Raw genomic sequence first — 22,978 nt, 5'->3', positions numbered from 1 at the left:
ATCCATTTTCCCCGTACCCTTGGAGTTGGTTGGTGGGGGAGTCTTAGGGAAAAAAGGCTGTGCAGGTGTGACTTTCAGGCTCACTGGGGGTTTCGTGATGACTTGGTGCGGAGTTGGGAGGCTGCATCCCACCCTCCATACACACACCCTCCCAGTCTCCAAGGGACCAGAGGTGCAGCAAGAGGAGGTGCTCGGGGCTTCAGTTCCCCTCAGCAAATGTGTTCCCACTCCCCACACCCAAGGCTGTGGCTCCCCACGCAGTGCTGGTGATGCTGTGACCACAAAGCCCCACACCCCCTCCCTGCCTGCTGACTCACGTCTTTCCTTCCCTGGAGCTCCAGCCGGAACCACTGCCCTGGTGGCCAGCCCCCACCCCCGCCACTGTCCCCTCTCGTGTACAGTTACCAGACACAGCTCCACCTGAAGCATTGACTCCTCACTCAGGCCCATCTAGAAACAGGCTCTGTGAGAGTGAGGTGAGGCTGGACGAGGGAGGAGGGATGCAAAGGGGGACGGGGGGATGCAGGTGGCAGGGCACAGCAGGGCTGCAGGTTGGTGGTGCTGGTGAAGCTACAGGGATAGATGCAGAAGGAGGGGCAGGTAACGCATTTTTGCAAAATCTTAACTGAGGAAATTATGATGGTGAAAGAAATCAGACCTAACTGACTCCATCTTGCGTCTTTTTGTTTTTTTAAAAAAATTATTATTTTTTGAGATGAAGTCTCGCTCTGTCACCCAGGCTGGAGTGCAGTGGCACGATCTTGGCTCCCTCCAACATCCACCTCCTGGGTTCAAGCCATTCTCCTGCCTCAGCTTCCCGAGTAGCTGGGACTACAGGAGCCCACCAACATGCCCGGCTAATTTTTGTATTTTTTTTTTTTAGTAGAGATGGGGTTTCACCATATTGGCCAGGCTGGTTTCAAACTCCTGACCTTGTGATCCACCTGCCTCAGCCTCCCAAAGTGCTGGAATTAGAGGCGTGAGTCACTGCATCTGACCCACCAAACTATCTTTAAAAACTCTGATCCCCAAATGCTCGGGGAGACTGATTTGAGTAATAATAAAACTCTGGCCTCCCGCACAGCCGGCTCTGCATGAATTGCTCTTTCTCCATTGCAATCCCTGTTTGATAAATTGGCTCTGTCTAGGCAGTGGACAAAGCGAATCCATTGGGTGGTTACAGTAAGAAGACAGATAAATCTGCAGGTGAGAATGTAGGTGAGAACGCTGGCAAGAACACAAGAAAATACCTAGAAAAGCATGCAGGTAAGGATGCGGGTGAGGACCCAGATGAAGACACAGAGAAAATACATTCGCTGAAGAGGATGCAGTTGCGAAAAAATAGGTGAGAATATAGGTAAGAATGTTGTTAAGGTAAAGATACAGGTAGGCTTACAGATAGAGATGTAGGTGTTGGGGCCAGGTGAGGAAGCAAAAAACAGAAACAAAAAAACCCTGGCCCGGCACTATGGCTCACGCCTGTAATCCTAGCACTTTTGGAGGTCGAGGTGGGAGGATCACCTGAGGTCAGGAGTTCGAGACCAGCCTGGCCAACGTGGTGAAACACCGTCTCTAATAAAAATACAAAAATTAGCTAGGCGTGGTGACATCTGACTGTAATCTCAGGCACTCAGGAGGCTGAGGCAGGAAAATCACTTGAACCCAGGTGGCAGAGGTTGCAATGAGCCGAGATTGTGCCATTGCACTCCAGCCTGGGTGACAAGAACGATACTTCATCTCAAAAAAACCCGCAAAAAACCAACCACCACCACCACCAACATAAACCCATATGTGGATAGAGCTGAGGGTGCAGATGAGCGAGCCGGTAAAGATTCAGATGAAAATATCTGTAAGATTGGGAGCGAGGAGAACATTAGGGGAAAAAAAAGAGCGAATGCATCTGGGCTTATAACTAGGTGATGGGGGGGCTGGGTGTGGTGGCTCCCACCTGCAAGCCAACCACTTTGGGAGGCCAAGGTGGGCAGATCACTTGAGGTCAGGAGTTCGAGACCAGCCTGGCCAACATGGTGAAATCCATTCTCTACTAAATATACAAAAATTAGCTGGACAAGGTGGCAGGCACCTGTAATCCCAGTTACTTAGTAGGCTGAGGCAGAAGAATCACTTGAACCCGGGAGGTGGAGGTTGCAGTGAGCCAAGATCACGGCACTGCACTCCAGCCTGGGCGACAGAGCGAGACTCCATTCCCACCCCACCAAAAAAGAAGACAGTGTGGAATGGATTTTGAAAAAAAAGAAAGGAAAGGAAAATTTTGGTAAAATTAACAGGCGAGGATACAGGTAAGCAAAGAGGTGAGAACTCAGGTGAAGGGGCTGTGAGCTAACCGGTGAGTGTACAGGTGAGTATGCAGGCGAAATGGAGGCGAGATGCAGGTTCACGTCATGCTACGTGCAGGACAGGCAGGTCCATGCTTCTTAGACAAAGAAGTCATCACACTAGCAGGTGAACGCCAGGAGAGACTGCAGTGGGAACAGGTGAGGTTTCAAGTGGGCTGGAGCTGAGCCACAGGTGAGGCGGCTGGGGGAATTGCAGCCTCTTGCTCTCTGGCAAAGAACTCCAGACACGTGAAATATAACAAGCTTTATTGGGAGTGGGGGAATGGGGGTGTGGTCAGTTGGGGCACCCATAGACAACCATGTTCTCCGTGAAGGTGCCCAATTCCTGGCATTGTTTCTGGTTCTCTTCGTCTTGGCATTCGTCGTCCTCTGGCCAGTGCTCCACCCAAGTGTCCTTCCCGATGATATAGCTGATGCTGGAGGGTAGGAACAGCAGGTCAGGAAGGGGCGTGATGTGGGCGTGGCATGGGGCGGGGCAAATGGTGTGGGCGTGGTGTGGGCGTGGTGGTTGCGCCTGCGTGCGCAGGACAACACTCACTTGGGTTTCTCTCCCCAGAAGTCGGAGGAAAGGCCCCACATGAGGTAGAGTTTCCCTTTCTCCAGCTTCAGGGCTTCTCTGCACTTGATGGGGCTGATGAATGTGCGCTGCTGCCCAACCTGCACCTCATCCGTGCCTGGAGTGGTGGGCAGAGGGAAGAAGCTGACCCATGGGGAGGAAGTCAGGGAGCCGCCCCTATCCCCAGGCAGCGTGCTGAGGCTGACCTGACTTGATGATCTGCTCAATGGCCATGATGTACTCGTCAAAGTCATTGGACAGCTGGATCTTGACCAGTCGGGTCTTGTACACTGTGGGGGACAGGTGGACAGTGTGGGTCGTGGGCTAGGTTGACCGTGAGGGGCACCCTGTTTTGCAAGTGCACTGGGGCATGTGGCTCTCTCCCCCAAGCAGAAAGTTGGAGAATCACAGGCAGTCACATTATGGCATACCCCTCATTACACACACAAGCATAGAGGGTCACGTGCATGCACACAGGCCCAGCCACCTATAAAGTGTAGTAATGTACCATGTATACGAGGCAATGACAGCTACTCATATGCACACAACACTACAGCCTCATGGCCACGAGCATAACCAGCCACAATCACAGCACACAAAGCCACAACCACTGTGGTCATATACGGAACTTCACATAACCGTGGCCATACACAACTACAACCTCACAGCCACACTGCACACAACCACACTCACCTTTTCTCACGTACACATACTCCTAGTCACTGTTCCCCACACAGTCACGGCCCCTCACAACACATGCACACACACACACCACAGTCACCCACAGCCACAGCCTGAAGCCACACCATGACAACCATACCTACCAGCCACCATACAGGTAGACACACACAGCCACACGAGTGGCCCGCCCCCACCCCACTCACCATAGTCCACTCCTGGCTCGCAGGCCTTGTCCAGCCGTTCCTCCTGGGTGATCTTATCTCCTGAGTTTTGCATGAAGCAATTCTCTGTAGGGTGGGGGCGGAGACAGAGTCTAAGTCCCACTCCTCATCTGGGCCTACTGCCCCTGGGTGTGGCCAGCTCTGGGAGCCCACCCCTCTTGGCATCTCCCCTGGATATGGCCCCTGGGGGGGTCCCTGGCCACGGGATGGACGGCCTGGGGAAGTGTGGCTTGCTCAGGCCCGCCTGTTCCTGGCTCCAGGGAACTCACCCTCAGCACAGCGGCACAGTTCATCCCGACAGAGCTTGTTCAGCTTTCCATCCTCCTTTTCCGGGTGGTAGAACCGTGTACAGCTTTCCTCTGCAGGCGGACGTGATGCGGAGGAGATCAGGGGATAAGGGCCTCCCTCCCAAGACCACGCCTGGGAGGTCCAGATCCCCAGTTCTCAGTCTACAGACCTGGAGACGCCAGGTCTTCAACCCCTCAGCTCCCTCGGACCCCCAGACCGACCCCCTCTACTTTCTGATCTTTGGGATTCTCAGACCCAGCTCACAGACGCCTTGGACCCTCAGACCCCAAATTCATACATTCCTGGGACACTCAGATCTCCAACTGTCATATCCCTAGAATCTTTAGACCCTTATTTTCAGAATGCCTCCCCCAACTCACATATACCCAGGTCCCTGAGACTCCTGGATCCATCAGACCCCCAACTCCCAGATCCCTAGAACCAACTCATAGATCCTTGTGACCCTCAGACCCCTGGGACCTTCAGATAACAAATCCTGCAATCCCTGGACTCCTTAGAACTTCATTCTCAGATCCCCTCAGAACCTCAGAACCTCAACTCATAGATCCTTGGGACCTTCAAACTTGTGGGACCTTCAGACTACTAATCCTCAAATTCCTGGACTCCTTAGAGCTTCCTTCTCAGATCCCCACAACTCATATATACCTGGGAATCTCCAGCCCCTGGAACCCTCCAGCCCCTGGAACCATTAGACCCCAGGCCCTAGGTTGGCTGCTCACCCAGGTTGTAATAGGCGTAAACCTTGACTGCACCAGGCTGGATAAGCTCTATGTTAAAATACTGGTGAACTTTGAAAGACAGACAGTCTTCCTCGGAGTGTGAGACCTGACGGGGAAGGAGGAGCTTGGTCAGTGGGGTGATGTGGGAGGGAGTCCAGCATTAGGTCCTGCGAGCTGGGGCAGTGATGGAGAAATTGAATGAGTCGAGGAGGAAGTGGTGAAGAAAAATGAGCAATTCACCAAATCCATTTACTTTTCTTCCTAGGCTCACAGCTAGACTATATTTCTCAGCTCCTCTTCCAATTAGGTGTGGTCAGGTGGCTGAACTCTGGCCAATGAATTGCTATCTATGCCCATAAAAACAACCCCTGTACAATCTTCTTTTCATCTATAGTGAACAAATCCTACAGAGAACTACAAAAGATCCTAAGGATTGCAGAGCCCCAGGATGGAAGGTGCTTGGATCCCTGAGTGACAACATGGAGCAGAGGGACCCCTCCTTACCTCCCATGCCAACTGGACTTTACATGAGTGAGAAATACAAGTCTGTTGTATTAAGATCCCATATTCTTAGGGGTTTTGTTTTAGTAGCTAGTGTTACTTAAACTGACTAAAATGGGATTGAGGGGCCCTGTGGGTATCAGGAGTTAGCAGGGAGGATATGGGTATAGGAGAATGAGAAGAAATAGAGAAGAGAGAGGAGAAAGGCCCAATCTTGGTAGAGATAAAAGAGTAAGAGAATACCATATAGAGAGAAAATAACAGAAGAGAGGGCAGGTGTGGTGGCTCGTGCCTAGAATCCCAGCCCTTCAGGAGGCTGAGGCAGGAAGAGTGCTTGAGGCCAGTAGTTTGAGACCAACTTGAGCAACATATCAAGACCCCCATCTCTACAAAAAATAAAACAATCAGCTGGATACTTACACAGAATATTTATGAAGAAACAAGAACAAAAATTTAGCTGGGGACAGGCACCAGGGGCTCATGCCTGTAATCTCAGTAGTTCGGGAGGCTGAGGTGGGAGGATCACTTGAGCTTGGGAGTTTAAAACCAGCCTGGGCATTATAGTGGGTCCCCATAGCTACAAACTTTTCTTTTTTTTAATTCACTGGGCATGGTTGCATGCACCTGTAACTCCAGCTACTCAGGAGGCAGAGGTGAGAGGATTATGTAGCCTGGGAGATCAAGGCTGCAGTGAAAAAAAAAAAAAAAAAAAAAAAGGCTAGGTAAAAAAGCATAATATTTATGAAAAAATAAACAAACAAAAAATTAGCTGGGTGCAGTGTTGCAGACCTGTAGTCCCAGCTACTCAGGAGGCTGAGGCAGGAGGATCCCTTGAGCCCAGAAATTTGACTTTGCAGTGAGCTAGTATCAAGACACTGCTCTCCAGCCCAGGTGATACGGCGAGACCCTGTCTCTTGAAAGAAAGAAAACAACAGAAGAAGGCCGGGCGTGGTGGCTCAAGCCTGTAATCCCAGCACTTTGGGAGGCCGAGGCGGGTGGATCACGAGGTCGAGAGATCGAGACCATCCTGGTCAACATGGTGAAACCCCGTCTCTACTAAAAATACAAAAAATTAGCTGGGCATGGTGGCGCGTGCCTGTCATCCCAGCTACTCAGGAGGCTGAGGCAGGAGAATTGCCTGAACCCAGGAGGCGGAGGTTGCGGTGAGCCGAGATCGCGCCATTGCACTCCAGCCTGGGTAACAAGAGCGAAACTCCGTCTCAAAAAAAAAAAAAAAAAAGAAAACAACAGAAGAGAGAAATAGATGCAAAGAAAGAAACAAAGCTCGGGATTGGGCTGGGGAACAAGGCAAGAGCTTTCTCTCTACAAAGCACTTAAAAAAAAAACCCAAAGGGGCTATTTTTCAATGGTTTAAGACGCTGATGAGAAGCTGAAGGAGCCAAATGGTCAGAAGATGAGATGCTTACAGAAGACACTGGGTTGACCCCCTTATTTTATGAGCTCCTTCCCCTATCACCCAGCAGCACAGACCCTGTCTCCTTTAGCCTAGGGCTAGCCTGACCCAGAGACAAAAGCTGAAGAGAAAAGACAAGACCAGCCAGATAGAGGTCAAGGTGCCCATGGACGCCTCCCAGGGGAGGATGATGCAGCCTCACCTTTTCCAGGTAGATGATGAGGGTGTTCCTATCGGAGAAGGCTTTGTCCAGCTCATACTTGGAGATGTATCTGTCAACGCCATTGACCAGCTGGGGAAAGGTAAAGACTGTGAAAAATCCTTCCTGGACCCTTCTCTGCCTGCAGCCTCTTCCAGACAGACCCCAGGCTCCTTTCCACTTATCCCAGCTTCTGAGCCCTTCATACCTTCTTGAGGTCTTCTGTGTCTGGAGCGAAGCCAGTCATCATGGATATGTCCAGTATAGACATAGTGGCATCCTGGTCTCCCAGGTACCTGGATAGTGCAGAAAGAAGGATATTGGGTCCCAAGGTGGGGTCAGCCCCAAGGGTCTGTTCCTGGACAAGGAGGTCTGGTCAGGCACTGAGACTTCCAATTCCCACATAGCAGCACAGAGGGGCGTTACATTTTTTAGGAAACATTTCCCCAAAGGAAATAAAAGACATGGTAGTGTAATGGTCAAGGTGATTGATTAAGAGCTCAGACTCTGGACCCAACTGCATGGATTCAAATTCCAGCTCTAAATAACATTGGTTGCATTATCTGACCCCCCTCCATGCATCAGTTGTAGAAAACAAAGGCAAGAGTACAGACAACCCTCACTTGGCATGAATCAGTACCCCAGTGACATGGTTCACATTTCAGCATCTTGGTATATTGATCATGAGTAGCTGCATGAGGTATAGACTTTGCTACTAACTCTTCAGTCTAGAAATCACTACATAAATAACAGATGAGCATCATAATTGACGGCCAGTTACTGTCACTCTTTCGAAGTCCATCAGTGATTGGTCACTGAGCTTCTGCTATTCCATTTATGCACAGACAGCAAAGTGTGTAGTTATGTTGCCTCCCTGTCTCCAGGTGGCAAACTCCCATGAGATTGTACAACAACGTATCACCAAAAGAGGGAACTGGCCAACGAAGATACAAATGCAGCAAAGAAATGAAGAGTGATCATGCCAGAAGTGAACTTCAAAGAGGGCATAAATGGAGTTACAGGAGACTAGCAGGGCATGGGGATGTTGACAAGTGGCTAGAGGAACTCAGTGAAGGCAAATGTATTAGCATAAATGAGGAAGGTCATGGGGACAAAAAGGATGAAGATGTCTAAGAGGAAGGGGCATTATAGAATAAAAAGTCACTTTAAAGGAACTCTTGGAGGAATTTCATGACACGGAAAGCTCAAAGGATAACATATTGGAAGCTGATCCAAACTTAGGAGCAAGACAACGTATTAAGGCATAGAAAAGATATTTACTCCATGTTGTAAATTACACAAAGAGAAGAAGGCAAGCATTTTTTGTAATGACTTTTTTCCTGAGGCACTCTCCGTTAAGTGTTTTACAAAGGAAAAAAAAAAAAAAAAAACAACACCTTGCATCTCAATGTTCTAGTGTTTTCAATTACAGTGTAGTCAAATACTCATCTTACTATATCTTTCATTTCCCTACATCTTTATAACTAGCAGTATGAGAATTTAAAATGTTGTAATAGAAACACTTAGGCTAGGCATGGTGGCTCACGCCTATAATCCCAAAACTTTGTGAGGCCAAGGGAGAGGATTGCCCAAGGCCAGGAGTTCGAGACCAGCCTGAGCAACACAGTGGCCCCTACGTCTAGAAGGAACAAAAAATAAAAATTAGCCAGGTGTTACGGCACACTCCTGTAGTACCAGCTACTTCAGTGGCTGAGGTGGGAGGATCGCTTGAGCCAGGGAGTTTGAGGTTACAGTGAGCTACGATTATGCCACTGCACACCAGCCTGGCTGGCAGAACAAGACCCTATCTCTCTTAAAAGAAAAAAAGAAACATTTAAAGGTCATGGAATGATTGTGTACTTTTCTCCATTGATTGCTAAGCTCACTTGGACAGTCTCAACTTCTATGGTCATTGCTGTGGTCTCACACCGACATGCAAATCAAGGATGCTCTGTGTTCTCTACCTCGTGGCGGATACTTAGAACAGTACCAGATACACAGTGAACTTGGTAAGTATTGAATATCATGGATATCCTTTGCAAGAAGTCTTGCTAGAGATAGAGGGATGGCCAAGATGAACCCCAGGCATCTAGCTTCTTACCTGGTACAGATTTCAAGGACCATACTGTTCTTGGCATCCTGAGGCCTCTTTTCTGGAAACACAGAAGAGAGAAAGATGGGAGAGGGTATACCTGTGTGTTGATTCAGGAGGGGCGAAGACATTAGAAGCGGGGTAGGAGGAAGGTGGCAGATAAGGCCCCGATTCCTTTTACCTGTTTCCGGCGCTGGTGTTATGGTGACCCTGAGGTCGAATTTATTACAGGTGAGTTGACCCTTGGCCTTAGCATGGTACATTGTCACCACCTGGTAAGATGGGAGAGGAGACACAATGTCAGCCCACAGGACTAGGACTGCTGAAGACAAGCAGAGAGGGTCCCTCTGGGACAGAGGGGCATGAGCCAGGCCAGTGTGGGTTTCTGTTTTCCTGTTCCTTACCGACAAGGTGCCTTGGCCTTTTCCTTCAGCTGTGACAGTGAAACCCTCATTTTCCTTGGTCTGCAGAGTGAGGAGAGAGAAGACAGCATGTTGGGAATTAAGCCTTCTGCTGCCTGTGATGATCACCTGCCCTCCCTCTTCCTTAGCACTAAACCCTGGCTGGTGGAGAGGGTGACAGCGAGCGTGAGGAGGGCTTGGCTGGGTGACTGTACCTCTTCTGATCGCAGGAGGCTGGCTGATTCCCAATGGATACGGTGAGTGATCTTGGAGCTGCGGCTTGGCAGTTGGAGGGACACATCCAGGTTCAGTTCCTTGTGGTCAGGGACGTCCTTCTGGTATTGGGCCAAGGCTTGGAACACCATGAAGGTGGCCTAGAACCCACGAGAGAGAAAGATGGTGAGCTGGGAACCTTGAAAAGTGGCTAGAATCCAGTGGGGGATAAAGAGGTTCAAATCATAGCTGGGACATCAAATTGTGGCCCAGAACCCACTAGAGAGTTCAGGATTAACACTGGAAGTCCTCGGACACTGAGAACATGTTCTAGAACCCTCCGTGGGACAGAAATTTACACCAGGACTTGGAGATGCTGAGAACATGTCTAGAATCCACCAGAAAGTCTAGATATAAGATTAAAGGTCTAGTGACCCTTAGGATGTGGTCTAGATCCATCCAGAGGACAGAGTCTTACACCACGACTTGGAGCCACTGAGAATATGTCTAGAACCCACTCACGAAAAACAGAATAAAACTGTAGCCAGAGGACACTGAGCATATAATCTAGAGCCCAAAAGTGATACTGTAATGCTGAGAACATAATTGACAGACCACTGGAAAGAGAGGTCAGCTGGAGCCCAATGATGCTGAAGCCTCAAGTTACTGAAATCATGGTCTAGAAGAGGGTTTGGATAATGCCCTAGGGTAACTGAGAGCATCGTATGGGGCCCGCCAGTGAGACAGTGTGACATTGGGAGCCTGGGAGAACTGGGAACCTGGTCTAGAACCCACCAGGTGGAGAGAGAGGCTTAGAGCTGAACCTGGGCCCTAAGAACAGGATCTAGACACCTGGGGCAAGAAGGTGGCTCAACACACAGCTTGGAATATCTAGATTGTATTCTATAACCTATAGATGGGTTTGCAACTAAGAAAAACTGATTCTCCACTCCCCTCCCATCACTGCCTCTCTGGGCCTCGGCGTCTTCTCTGGGAGGCCCGTGGAAGCCACAGAAGGCAGATAGGCACGTTCCTGGGGTGGAGGGACCACTTGCCTGGGTAGAGCCGTAGCCACCACCATAGTATCTCTGCTCATTGAGCCAACGCACGACGGGAAGCACAGAGTCAAAGTCTTTTAGCTGCAGGAGGGCCAAGAGGGCATAGGATGTGGCCTCCACGTTGTAGAGCTGCTGACCAGGCTCCTCCCAGCGGTTCCTATCTGCAAAGAGGATACCCCAACCCAATGCTCACTGCTCTGTCCAGCCTGGGGTTGGCTCAGACAAAGCTCAGAAAAAGACGCATGCTGCACGTGTTGGTGTCCAGGTGTCCTGGCTGACGTTTGAGACTCTCAGTTCGTTGGCTCCTGCCTCGTTTCATCCACTCTCACTTCTCCCTTTGAAATGGATGCTTAACAACCATTTGCTGAATGAATCACGTGACAAACCTTCTTGTGTGGTTGACGGCGAGCACCTGGTAAACCTGACAGCCATGCATCCCCACTCAGCTCAGGGTCATGTGTCCCAGCTTGATAGCTAGGACTGTCCATCCATTGGCTTAGGGTCATCCATCCCAGCTCAGCTAAAAGCCATGCATCCCAGCTCAGGATTTCCTGCCCTAAACTCCAGCCTTCGCCCCTCCAGGCCATCCCTCACCTTTGGCTGTGCTCAGAAATTTCTCGAGAAGAGGCCCCTTCAGTTTTTCCAACTGGGCCAGGGCATAGCCAGCGATGGCCACAGTGTAGGATCTCTGTAGGTTCATGTAGTTGGCTTCAAGGAAGTTTCCTGCGTCAGTGATGCTCTGTGGCAGGCTCTGCGAGAAAGAGGATCAGATTCTCCGGTCACGTGGGCATTGCCGTCTCATTAGTAAGGCGCATACAAGCAACGCTTCCTGAGCATCAGGGACTTCTGCCCTTCGGATATATCTGTCTTAGATTTGTCCATTTTTGAGGATTTCCCAGACATTTTAGGCATGAGCTGCCTTGTCGCTGAATACCTATTATGTATCTGGAGAAGTCCACGTACCCCATGGTGTGCTGGTAAACGTTTAACAACCAGCTCTCCAGTGGGAGGGTGGAGGGATCCTTGGTTTATAACGATTGACAATTGCTGTGGTGTAAATTGCTCCCACTGGGGCCAATTTCATGCTGTTGATGTGACGTCGCTGAACAAAGTGTGGGGAGAGATTCTCCAAAGTGCCACTCATAAACTAGAATGGATCAGATTCAGTGCGCCACCGTGGCTGTGCTCTGTGTCAGGTGAGGTAGGGTAGGGTGGGAAGGGGGAGGGTACTTACGTTGACAAGCTCCTCGCAAATTTCTTTAGCCTCCTGCAGCGCTATGAGAACAAAGGCCGTGAGGGCCATGTCTTTCTCCTGGGTGTTCCGGAAGCCACCCTGGAATGGGGAGCAGAAGAAAGCAAGGATGGGGTCACAGGTGTGTCCATGCATACCAGTCATCCCCCCTGCAGAATCAGGGGTACTGGGCAGGGCTGAGGCTCTTTTCGTGTCACCCTGCTCCACAGGTAGGTCAAACTTCTTAGTATTAATTCATGCAATCATTTCTTCCTTCTGCAAATGTCAATGGAGGGCCTCTGTGCCGGCACCATGGGTACAATGGTTGACCTGTTGTAAAACCAGACATGGGCTCTAGCCCTCACAGAGCTCTTATCTAGTAGAGAAGATGGATATGGTCCACCCAGCTCCTCAAGAGATACTTGTTTTTGTTTGTTTGTTTGTTTTTGAGACAGAGTTTCACTCTTGTTGCCCAGGCTGGAGTGCAGTGGCACAATCTCGGCTCCCTGCGACCTCCACCTCCTGGGTTCAAGCAATTCTCCTGCCTCAGCCTCCCGAGTAGCTGAGATTACGGGCATGTGCCACCATGCCTGGCTAATTTTTGTATTTAATAGAGATGGGGTTTCCCATGTTGGTTAAGCTGGTCTCGAACTCCTGACCTCAGGTGATCCACCTGCCTCAGCTTCTCACAGTGCTGGGATTAGAGGTGTGAGCCACCACACCCAGCCAAGATACCTATAAGTAGACGAGTTCTGTGCAGGGGAAGAGTACACAACAGTGGCAATGAACTGTGGGAGTGTGACCTGGTTTGGGAGGTGAGGAAAAGTGTCCCCAAGGGAGTCAACTCTCATAGAGGGCAGGGATTAGCATACTAGGTGGCATAAACAGCATGTGCAAAGGCCCTGTGGCACAATAGAGCAAGGCTCCTATTGATGGATGGAGCCTGGAAAGAGAAGAAAAGCTGGAAGTCTGGAAGCCTGAAAGTCAGACTGAAGCAGTGATTCTCCATCTCAAGCACACATTATCATCACTTAAGGGAATGGGGGTACTTTAAAAAACTCAGATTCCTAGGCAGGGTGTGGTGGCTCACGCCTGTAATCCCAGTACTTTGGGAGGCTGAGATGGGTGGATCACCTGAGGTCAGGAGTTTGAGCAGCCTGGTCAACATGGTGAAACCCTGTCCCTACTAAAAATACAAAAATTAGCTGGGTGTGGTGGTGGGCGCCTGTAATCCCAGCTACTTGGGAGGCTGAGGCAGGAGAATTGCTTGAACCCAGGAGGTGGAGGTTGCAGTGAGCTGAGATTGCGCCATTGCACTCCAGCCTGGGTAACGAGCAAAACTCCATCTCAAAACATACACACATACACACACACACACACACACACACACACACACCCCTCAGACAGAGTGCAGTGGCTCACACCTGTAATCCCAGCACTTTCGAAGGCCTAGGTGGCTGGATCACCTGAGGTCAGGAGTTTGAGACCAGCCTGACCAACATGGAGAAACCCCATCTAGGAAAACACAAAATTAGCCGGGAGTGGTGGTGCATGCCTATAATCCCAGCTACTAGGGAGGCTGAGGCAGGAGAATCGCATGAACCGGGGAGGCAGAGGTTGCAGTGAGCTGAGATCATACCACTGCACTCGAGTCTGGGCCACAAGAGCAAAACTCTATCTCAAAAAAACAAAAAAACCCTCAGATTCCTGGGTCCTGCCCCCAGATTCAGTGAGTCTGGGGCCTGGTCTCAGTATATGTTTTGTTTTTGAGATAGGGTCTCACTCTGTTGCCAGCCTGAAGTGCAGTGGCATGATTATGACTCACTGCAGCCTCGACCTCCTGGGCTCAAACCATCCTCCTGCCTTGGCCTCCCAAAGTGCTGGAATGACAGGCATGGACCATGGAGCCTAGCCGCAGAACGTGGATTTCTAGTAAGTTCATGGGTGCTGCTGCTGGTCTGAGGGTTAAACTTTGAGAACCACTGCTGGAAGGAATTTTGTGTTTAAGAGCCATGGGGGAGCCACGGGACTTTCTAAAGACTGATCCAATTGGATTTGAAAAAAATCACCACAGCTGCTGTGTGGTGAGTGTCTGAGAGCCAACTAGAGTGAGAGGCCACCAGGATGACGGCCAGGAGGTGGCTTCTACAGGGTCTCCTAATAAGGAGGGGAGGGGGAAGTATTGCTTGGTCCAGGGGCTGGTCATGAGGAGGGAGAGAAGGGAAAGATTCTTGCAACATCATGGGAGAATGTGGGTATTGATGGATTGAATGTGAGAAGGGGATTCCCAGGCAGGACCCCTGCACTTGGTTTAATGAAATTCCCCTCCTCCCCCTTTTTTTGAGACAGTCTTGCTTTGTTGCCCAGGCTGGAGTGCAGGGGCATGATCTCGGCCCACTGCAACCTCTGCCTCCCGAGTTCAAGCAATTCTCCTGCCTCGCCTCCCAAGCAGCTGTGATTACAGGCCTGTGCCACCACGCCCGGCTAATTTTGTACTTTTAGTAGAGACAGGGTTTCACCATGTTAGCCAGGCTGGCCTCAAACTCCTGACTTTGTGATCCACTCACCTCAGCCTCCCAAAGTGCTGGGATTACAGGCCTCAGCCACCACGCCCGGTCATAATGAAATTCTTCATAATTTCTGAACAAGAGGCCGGGCATCTTCATTTTGCACTGGGCTCCACAGGTGTCTGGGTTTTGCAATGCTGGAGTGACACCTCTGGCTCATTTCTCTCTCTCTGCCCCCGCCCCCGCCCCAATCTCTGTAAAGGGAATTGGGCAGTGGGCACATGGAAGTGGGGGTCTCTCTCGTGTTCATCCTATGAGACTCATTTCCATTTTGCCCTAAATCCCAGTCTCTTACAATCATTTCTTGGTGTATCACAGGCCCATCCTCCTGGAAGACCCCGTCAGGCTTCTGCTTCTCCAGGATCAGCCATTTAACAGCCCCGCAGAGGACTTGGGAGTCGATGGCAATGAGGTTGACGGCCAGAGAGAAGACCTTGACCACGTAGGCGGTCAGCCTGGGGGTTGGCACAGAGCGTGAGCCAATCGGCTCTGAGATATAAAGACTGCCATGCCAACCAGCCAATGAGTGGCCCAGTTTGCCTGGTTTGCTTTCCCAGGTTCCAGGACCCAGCTGTTGCACGCGGCCCGTGCTTAAGGCTATCTGCTTAATGATCACGCGCCACTCAGCCAGCGAATGCCCGGACTCTGCGGGCGGAAGCGTCTTGGGCTGTTTGAGCAAGGTTGGCGTAGGGGACTACCCCTGGCTGGGGTCTGGGTCCTGCTGGGGTGTGAGATTAGAGGGTATGCATGGCCTAAGCTGGCTGAACTGGCTGTTGGGACTCACCAGGTGCTGGGAGGCCGGTCCAGGAAGGCCGCATAGGCAGAGTTGGGTTGTTTGAAGGCCAGCTGCTGTGTGTACCCTGCATGTAAGAGACAGTGACCCCAAAACAGCGGGGCTGAGCAGAGGGGGCACACCAGGAAGGCAGGGGTGCAGAGAGGAGACAGAGGTTCAGGGTCGCGAGGGATTCTGGGAGGAGGGCAGCTTAAAGAGGGAAGGACTCAAAGAGGTTGGGGGATCAGAGCGAGGAGGGGGAGGAGTTCTCAGAGGATTGGGATTCGGAGAAGGGAGGGATCTTGAGGGTGGGAGGCTTTCAGGGAGGGAAGAGATCTCAGAGAGGGGTAGAGTCTCAGAGAAGAGGCATGGTCTGGCGAGAAGGTGGGGCCTCAGGTAAGAGTGGCTGGGAGAAGAGGTCGGGTCTCACAGGAGGCTGTGGCCTTGAGAAGAGGAGGGGCCTCAGCAAATGGGCGTTGCCCTAAGAGGCGGGGTCTCATGAGTCGGCCCTGGGAGGAGGCAGGGCCTCAGAGGGCATGGCCTTGAGAAAAGGTGGGCCTCAGAAGGTGGGTGTGGCCTTGAGAAAAGGCAGGGTCTCCTGAGCTTGGCCTGAGAGGAGGCACGGCCTTAAACGGCGGCGTGGCCTTGAGAAGAGGTAGGCCTCGGGATGGGCGTGGCCTTGAAAGAGACGAGGTCGCCGGGCGCGGTGGCTCACGCCTGTAATCCCAGCACTTTGGGAGGCCGAGGCGGGTAGATCACAAGGTCGAGAGATCGAGACCATCCTGGTCAACATGGTGAAACCCCGTCTCTACTAAAAATACAAAAAATTAGCTGGGCATGGTGGCGCGTGCCTGTAATCCCAGCTACTCAGGAGGCTGAGACAGGAGAATTGCCTGAACCCAGGAGGCGGAGGTTGCGGTGAGCCGAGATCGCGCCGTTGCACTCCAGCCTGGGTAACAAGAGCGAAACTCCGTCTCAAAAAAAAAAAAAAAAAAAGAGGCGAGGTCTGAAGAAGCCTAGCCAGGGAGGAGGCAGGGCATCAGAGGGCGTGGCCTTGGAAAGAGTGGGGCCTCGAAAAAGGGGAATGGCCAGGAGAGGAGGTGGGGCCTCACGGGAGGGGGTGATCTTGAGACAAAGTGTGGTCTTAGGGGAGGGGAGCGCTTGGAGAGGGGACCCTGGGGTCTCCAAGAGGGTCAGGGCGCCTACCCTTCTTGATGAGCTCCACGGCCCCCTGCCGCTTCTCCAGGCCGAACTTCTCCCACTGCTCCGTTTGATCCAGGTAATGCACCGCGATGACCGTGGGTGTCATGCTAATCATGTTCTGTTCCCCGCAGCCCGAGGGGGTCACGATGAGGTGCTTCAACCGGTCCGCGTCGATGGCATCCTCTGTCAACTGGGCCACCGGGGTCCCTGCAGCCGGTGAGGAGAGGACGTCATTCAAGCCGGGTGACCCACCTTGGGGTGGGGTGAAAAGGGTTCCAGCCTCCTATCCAGCCAGGGCCAAGGGGTCGGGGTTGGGGACAGGCGAGGGCTGGGAAAATGTGACTTCTGGGAGGGGTGGCTGCATGGCTGAGTGGCTGTTGGGGGTCTGCACTGTAGGGAGGGGGACGTGCTTCATAAGGGTACCCTGTTCCCTGGGTCTCGTTTCACCAGCAGTGAAATAATTCCAGTAATGATATCCAGGAACACTCATACTGTGCTTAATGTTACTTCCCAGACTGTTCTAAGAGAACACTATAGAGTATCTCATTTAATCGTCACACCAGGCCAGGTGCAGTGGCTCACACCTGTAATCCCAGCACTTTCCGAGGCTGAGGTGGGTGGATCACCTGAGGTCAGGAGTTCGAGATCAGCCTGACCAATATGGTGGAATGCATCTCTACTAAAAATACAAAAGTTAGCCAGGCGTGGTGGCTGGTGCCTGTAGTCCCAGCTACTCAAGAGGCTGAGACATGAGAATTGCTTGAACCCAGGAGGCAGAAGTTGCAGTGAGTTGCAAACCACCGTACCCCAGCCTGGGTGACAGAGCAAGACTCTGTCTCAAAAAAAAAAAAAAAAAGTCACACCAACACTTGGAGGTAGATACTATTATTCTTCCACTATCAAAGATGAAAAAAACAAGGCTTGTCCCAGAGCCTTATATCTTTCTCCAGTCTACCCTACTGGGGCAAGAAATTAGCTCCAGAATTTCTGGTCTTGTACTATATTGCCTGTTTTTTTTTTTTTTTTTTTTTTTTTTTTTGAGAAGGAGTCTTGCTCTGTCACCCAAGTTGGAGATTGGAGTACAGTGTTGTAATCTCAGCTCACTGTAACCTCCACCTCCTGGGTTCAAGTGATTCTCCTGCTTCATCTCCTGAGCAGCTGGGATTACAGGCATGTGCCATCACGCCCAGCTAACTATTGTACTTTTAGTAGAGATGGGGTATCACCATGTTGGCCAGGCTGGCCTCAAACTCCTGACCTTAGGTGGTCTGCCTTCCTTGGCCTCCCAAAGTGCTGGGATTACAGGCTATTGCTTCTCATTTAAGCTGAATTCCCATCTAAGAAGCATAGAAGTTCTAGAAAAAATTAAACAAACTAATGTGTCAGCAAAAGCTCTTTGCTGAATTAAATACTATCTGGAGGCTTCTATAAAACTGATCATAGCAAAGAATGTCTGTATGGTTGAAAAAAATTTTTTAATCCGGGCACAGTGGCTCACACCTGTAATCTCAGCATCTCAGCACTCTGGGAGGCCAAGGCGGGCAGATCACTTGAGGTCAGGACTTAGAGACCAGCCTGGTCAACATGGTGAAACCCCATCTCTACTAAAAACACAAACAATTAGCTGGGGGGCTGGTGTGTGCCTGTAATCCCAGCTACTAGGGAGGCTGAGGCAGGAGACTCGCTTGAACCCAGGAGGCAGAGGTCACAGTGAGCTGAGATCACGCCATCGCACTCCAGCCTGGGTGACAGGGCTCCGTATAAAATAATAATAATAAAAAAAATTTTAAAGAGAGAAATCGGATCACAGAGGAGCTGTCCTAGCTGAAGGGGAAGAGAAAGGTGCGGGTTAAGCACCTCCAGAATGAGATGGAATTCGGCTCCCTCCATGCCTTCCTGGACCCCATGGGGTTGGGGCCAAGGGCATCTCACCTTGCAGGAGAATTCTGGTCTCAGACTCTGTGTCCGGGACTTGGTCGCTGAGATCTGCAGGTGGGACATCCTCTTTCTGTACTCCTCCTGTGGGGTGAGACACACCAATGGCGCTAGCTCCCTCCCACCGTACCCTACCTCACCAAACCCAGGTCAGGTCGTTTCCCGCCGCACCCCGCCAGCCTGGCAGCCCCTACTCCTGCGGCCGACTCACCATTGCCCAGGCGTTCTGGATCCAGCGTGCGAACAGCCACAGTTTTGTTCATCCTGATTCCTTCTGGCTACTCGGTGTTGGAGGTAGGGGGGAGTCATTCGATAGATAAAAGGACAGACAGACACAACAGACACACAGATGGTCAGCAGGGCACTGTCCTTAGAATTACCCTAGCATAGGTGTCAAAGCTTCTGAACCCGGCCCCTCCCCCAGCTGTGTGATTAGGAGGCAGTTACTTAACTTCTCTGTGCCTCAGCTTCCCTCCTTATAAGAAGCCAATACAAACACCTGCCTATTGTGTTGTGAATTTATCAGAAAACTATAAATTAATAATGAAATAATATAAGCTTTTGAATTATTTGTTTTTGAGACAGGGTCTCAATACAATAAAATACAAAAATTAGCTGGGCGTGGTGGTGAATGCCAGTAATATTCCAGCTACTCCGAAGGCTGAGGCATGAAAATCGATTGAACCCTGGAGGGGGAGGTTGCAGTGAGCTGAGATCATGCCACTGCGCTCCAGCCTGGGTGACAGAGTGAGACTCTGTCTCAAAAATATAAATAACTAAAATAAAATTTTAAAATTGAATATAAAAATATTACTGGGGTCGGGCACAGTGGCTCATGCCTGTAACGCCAGCACTTTGGGAGGCTGAGGCGGATGGATCACCTGAGATCAGGAGTTTGAGACCAGCCTGACCACCATGGTGAAAACCCATCTCTACTAAATACAAAAAAGTTTGGGTGTGGTCGTGGGCGCCTACAATCCCAGCTACTCAGGAGGCTGAGGCAGGAGAATCGCTTGAATCCAGGAGGCAGAGGTTGCAGTGAGAGGACATCGTGCCATTGCACTCCAGCCTGGGAGACAGAGTGAGATTCCATCTCAAAAAACAAAACAAAACAAAAAAATTTTAAAAAAAACCATATTATTGATTGGCGATGGTTGATGAGCTTCTTGGCACCCCCTAAAATTCTGTGTCTGGGGTTATCTCCCTCACTTTACCCCAATCCTGGCTCCGCTTCTGAAATTCTGGGACTTCCAAATTTCCTAAGCCAGACACTATGATTCTCAGTGTCTCAGAGCCTGGATCTCCAACCTGAGTCAATAGTATGAAGACCAGGAGCCCTCTCTGAAGGACAAGCATTTGTGGGTGCCCAGAGCACTCACCACGACCTTCAGGGACTTCTTGACACCGTCACTGATGAAAAAATGGTAGACAGCAGCCTTGACTTCCACTTCCTGCAGGCCAGTCTTTAGGGGCACAATGACATAGGGAATGGATATCGAGGATTTGTGGGGGACGGTGACAGTCTGCTGGTGACGCCTCTTGGCAGTGGCCAGGCTGCAGAAGGCTGGGTTGTGGAGCAGCTCCACCCTCACCTGCCAGGGAGAGAAAGTATGAGGGCAAGCGTGTGTGCAACAGGCTACCTACCAGCATGCAGCCTCCATGAAGCATCTGCCACCCTGGGACCCACCTTGAGATCTTCCTTCTCCCGGTAATTGTAGAGAACGGCTCGGATTTCCACCTGCTCGTTTCGAACGACAGAGTAGGGTAGCCGCAGGTCGATGAAGAAGTCCTGCATTACCGTCACCTCGAAGGGGTCTGCCACACAGATCCCTGCCGGGCAGAGACAGAACATGGAGTGTTGGAAACAGATGGAAATAGAGGCTCGGCGCCACAAAGAAAACTCAGCACTGAGACAAAGGATCTTTGTGCCACGCAATTTTTACTTCCTGGGCTGCAGGAAGGGTACTCTCCCTAGCCATTTTCCAACGAGAGTACAACGAATAAAGGAACACACACAAATTTAGCCCTTACGCATTTGGGGTCGTCCTTACTGCTGTGTCTGATCTCCATTGGTTGGAGCCAGACCTCACAATCTGAACTAAAACCCGACTGGCTAACAACTTAAACCTTTTCTCAACAGGTAAAGCAATGGAGAGCTGAGACATGCCTGTGAGCACGTCCAGCACAGATATCTTGGTTAAAGTACAAGGACACAGAATGTACTACGTGCCTGTAAGCATGTCTAACAGCTGCATAGGATAGGACTTAACAAAGAGCTACTAGCACACTTTTTTTTTTTAAGAAGAGAGGAAATTTTAAAAAGGAACTTTGCTACTTCCCACATGGAGGGTCAAGGTCGGGGGGTGAACAGAGTGGACAAGCTCTGTCTCCCGGGTCTCAGCTCTTATTACTCACTTCGGGAGCTCTCCCTAACTCAGACTATCTTTGCGGAAGCCCATGAACTAAATGCTGTCAATGGTGGTAAGTGACAGATGACAGGGATGGCTGGGGGTTACCGTCATTTAATGATTTCCATTCTGTTTGTAGTTTGACCCAGGTATCTATGTGTAGGGAGGAAGGGACATCTCCAAAATATATCTGCATCTCTGAAATGGTAGCCCCAAACTGTGAGTGAGTGCCGAGCACTCGAAATGGGGTTAGCTCGAGTGAGAAGCTGGATCTGTATTTTTATTTGTTCTACTTGTATTTAAATGTATTTAATTTAATTCAGACTTAAACTCTTTTTTCTTTTTTGAGATGGAGTCTCACTCTGTCACCCAGGCTGGAGTGCAATGGCACAGTCTTGGCTCACTGCAACCTTTGCCTCCCGGGTTCAAGCGATTCTTCTGCCTTAGCCTCCCGAATAGCTGGGATTACAGGTGTCCACCACCATACCCGGGTAATTTTTGCATTTTTAGTAGAGATGGGGTTTCACCATGTTGGCCAGGTTGGTCTTGATCTCCTGACCTTGTGATCCTCCCACTTCGGCCTCCCAAAGTGCTGGGATTACAGGTGTGAGCCACCTCGCCTGGTCATTCAGACTTAAACTTTAAACCTGATCGTCTAGCTAGGCCAAGTGGCTCACTCCACTAATCACAGCACCTTGGGAAGCTGAGGTGGGAAGATTGCTTGAGCAGTCAAGGCTGCCGTGAGCTATGATCGCACCACTGCACTCCAGCCCGGGCAACAGAGTGAGATCCTGTCTCTAAAACCAAACCCAACAAAACAAAACAAACGACCGATGCTCATTGTAAATACATGAAACACCACTGAATTGTACCTTTTATTATGATTTTATTTATTTATTTATTTTGAGATGGAGTCTTGCTCTGTCACCCAGGCTAGAGTGCAGTGGCTTGATCTCAGCTCACTAGTAACCTCTGTATCCTGGGTTCAAGGCATTCTCCTGCCTCAGCTTCCTGAGTAGCTGGGATTGCAGGCATGTACCAGCATGCCCAGCTAATTTTTTGTATTTTTAGTAGACACGGGGTTTCACCATGTTGGCCAGGCTGGTCTCAAACTCCTGGCCTAAGGTGATCTGCCCGCCTCTGCATTCCAAAGTTTTGAGATTACAGGCGTGAGCCACTGCACCCGGTCTGAATTGCATATTTTAAAAGGGCGATGTATGGTAAGTGAATTAAATCTTAGTTTTTTAAAAATGATGCTTGATTGAGTGGAAAAGGTTTAAGTATGTTTGCAACAACTTGAGTATGAGATTCTACCCTTTCTTTCTCTTTCTTTTTCTCTCTCTTTCCTTCCTTCCTTTTTTTTTTTGAGATAGGGCTTTGTCATTTTGCCTAGGCTAGTCTGGAACTCCTGACCTCAAATGATTTGCCCGCCTCAGCCTCTCAAAGTGCTGGGATGACAGGCATGAGCCACTGTACCCGGCTTGAGAATCTACCTTTTCAGCTGTATATGTAATGAAATCTAAAATACAGATCAAACTATTTCCAATGAAAACCCAGCATCCTGGGCTGGGCATGGTGGCTCACTCCTGTAATACGAGCACTTTGAGAGGCTGAGGAAGGCAGATTGCTTGAGGCCAGGAGTTTGAGACCAGCCTGGCCACCATGGCGAAACCCCATCTCTACTAAAAAAAGAAAACCTAGTATCCTATTTACGCCACTACACTCCAGCCTTGGTGACAGAGTGAGACCCTGTCTCAAAAAAAAAAAAAAGAAAAAAAAAATCTAGTATCCTAAATGAGATGTACTGAATTGTAAAATACATGCGAGATTTAGAAGACTTAGTGCAAATAAAATATATCATCAGTAATTTTGATATGCTCGTAGATTATTATCAAATATGAAAAGAGTATAGTCACATTATTATTAGGGTGATGTGGCTTTGCAACATTTTACTAAATGTTTAAATGATACTATTTTGGGTATATTTGGATTAAATAGAATGTTTTGTAATAAGTTATAATGTGGTATAATTATAAATATGTAATCCATAATAAATATCATTTATATTATATATCTAATAAAATATACATTATATATTAATATGTTAATAAATGATAGTACTAAAATATAATTATACATTA

General features: G+C 49.9%; 1 protein-coding gene across 1 annotated transcript in view; it reads right to left on the bottom strand.

Moving 5' to 3' along the window:
• Positions 1-2,586: 2,586 nt before the first annotated feature.
• The window catches only part of C3 (complement C3), a 37,584-nt gene continuing 17,192 nt past the window's right edge, over positions 2,587-22,978 (bottom strand). The window contains exons 20-41 of the mRNA XM_039465922.2: positions 20,117-20,259; positions 19,809-20,021; positions 18,641-18,707; positions 18,427-18,513; positions 16,498-16,701; positions 15,304-15,379; positions 14,815-14,974; positions 11,956-12,054; positions 11,316-11,472; positions 10,719-10,882; positions 9,666-9,824; positions 9,454-9,513; positions 9,231-9,321; positions 9,059-9,110; positions 7,166-7,253; positions 6,961-7,050; positions 4,844-4,949; positions 4,085-4,174; positions 3,798-3,881; positions 3,120-3,203; positions 2,896-3,031; positions 2,587-2,773 (exon numbers count right to left, since the gene is read on the bottom strand). Of these exons, the coding sequence (XP_039321856.1) occupies positions 2,632-2,773; positions 2,896-3,031; positions 3,120-3,203; positions 3,798-3,881; positions 4,085-4,174; positions 4,844-4,949; positions 6,961-7,050; positions 7,166-7,253; positions 9,059-9,110; positions 9,231-9,321; positions 9,454-9,513; positions 9,666-9,824; positions 10,719-10,882; positions 11,316-11,472; positions 11,956-12,054; positions 14,815-14,974; positions 15,304-15,379; positions 16,498-16,701; positions 18,427-18,513; positions 18,641-18,707; positions 19,809-20,021; positions 20,117-20,259 (2,552 nt within the window). The 3' untranslated portion in view covers positions 2,587-2,631. The remainder of the gene's footprint in view (positions 2,774-2,895; positions 3,032-3,119; positions 3,204-3,797; positions 3,882-4,084; positions 4,175-4,843; positions 4,950-6,960; positions 7,051-7,165; positions 7,254-9,058; positions 9,111-9,230; positions 9,322-9,453; positions 9,514-9,665; positions 9,825-10,718; positions 10,883-11,315; positions 11,473-11,955; positions 12,055-14,814; positions 14,975-15,303; positions 15,380-16,497; positions 16,702-18,426; positions 18,514-18,640; positions 18,708-19,808; positions 20,022-20,116; positions 20,260-22,978) is intronic.

Source organism: Saimiri boliviensis, chromosome 14, assembly GCF_048565385.1.
Source record: "Saimiri boliviensis isolate mSaiBol1 chromosome 14, mSaiBol1.pri, whole genome shotgun sequence".
Taxonomy (NCBI): Eukaryota; Metazoa; Chordata; class Mammalia; order Primates; family Cebidae; genus Saimiri; species Saimiri boliviensis.
The sequence above is the reverse complement of the archived record's forward strand: the minus strand, read 5'-3'. Positions and strand labels throughout refer to the sequence as shown.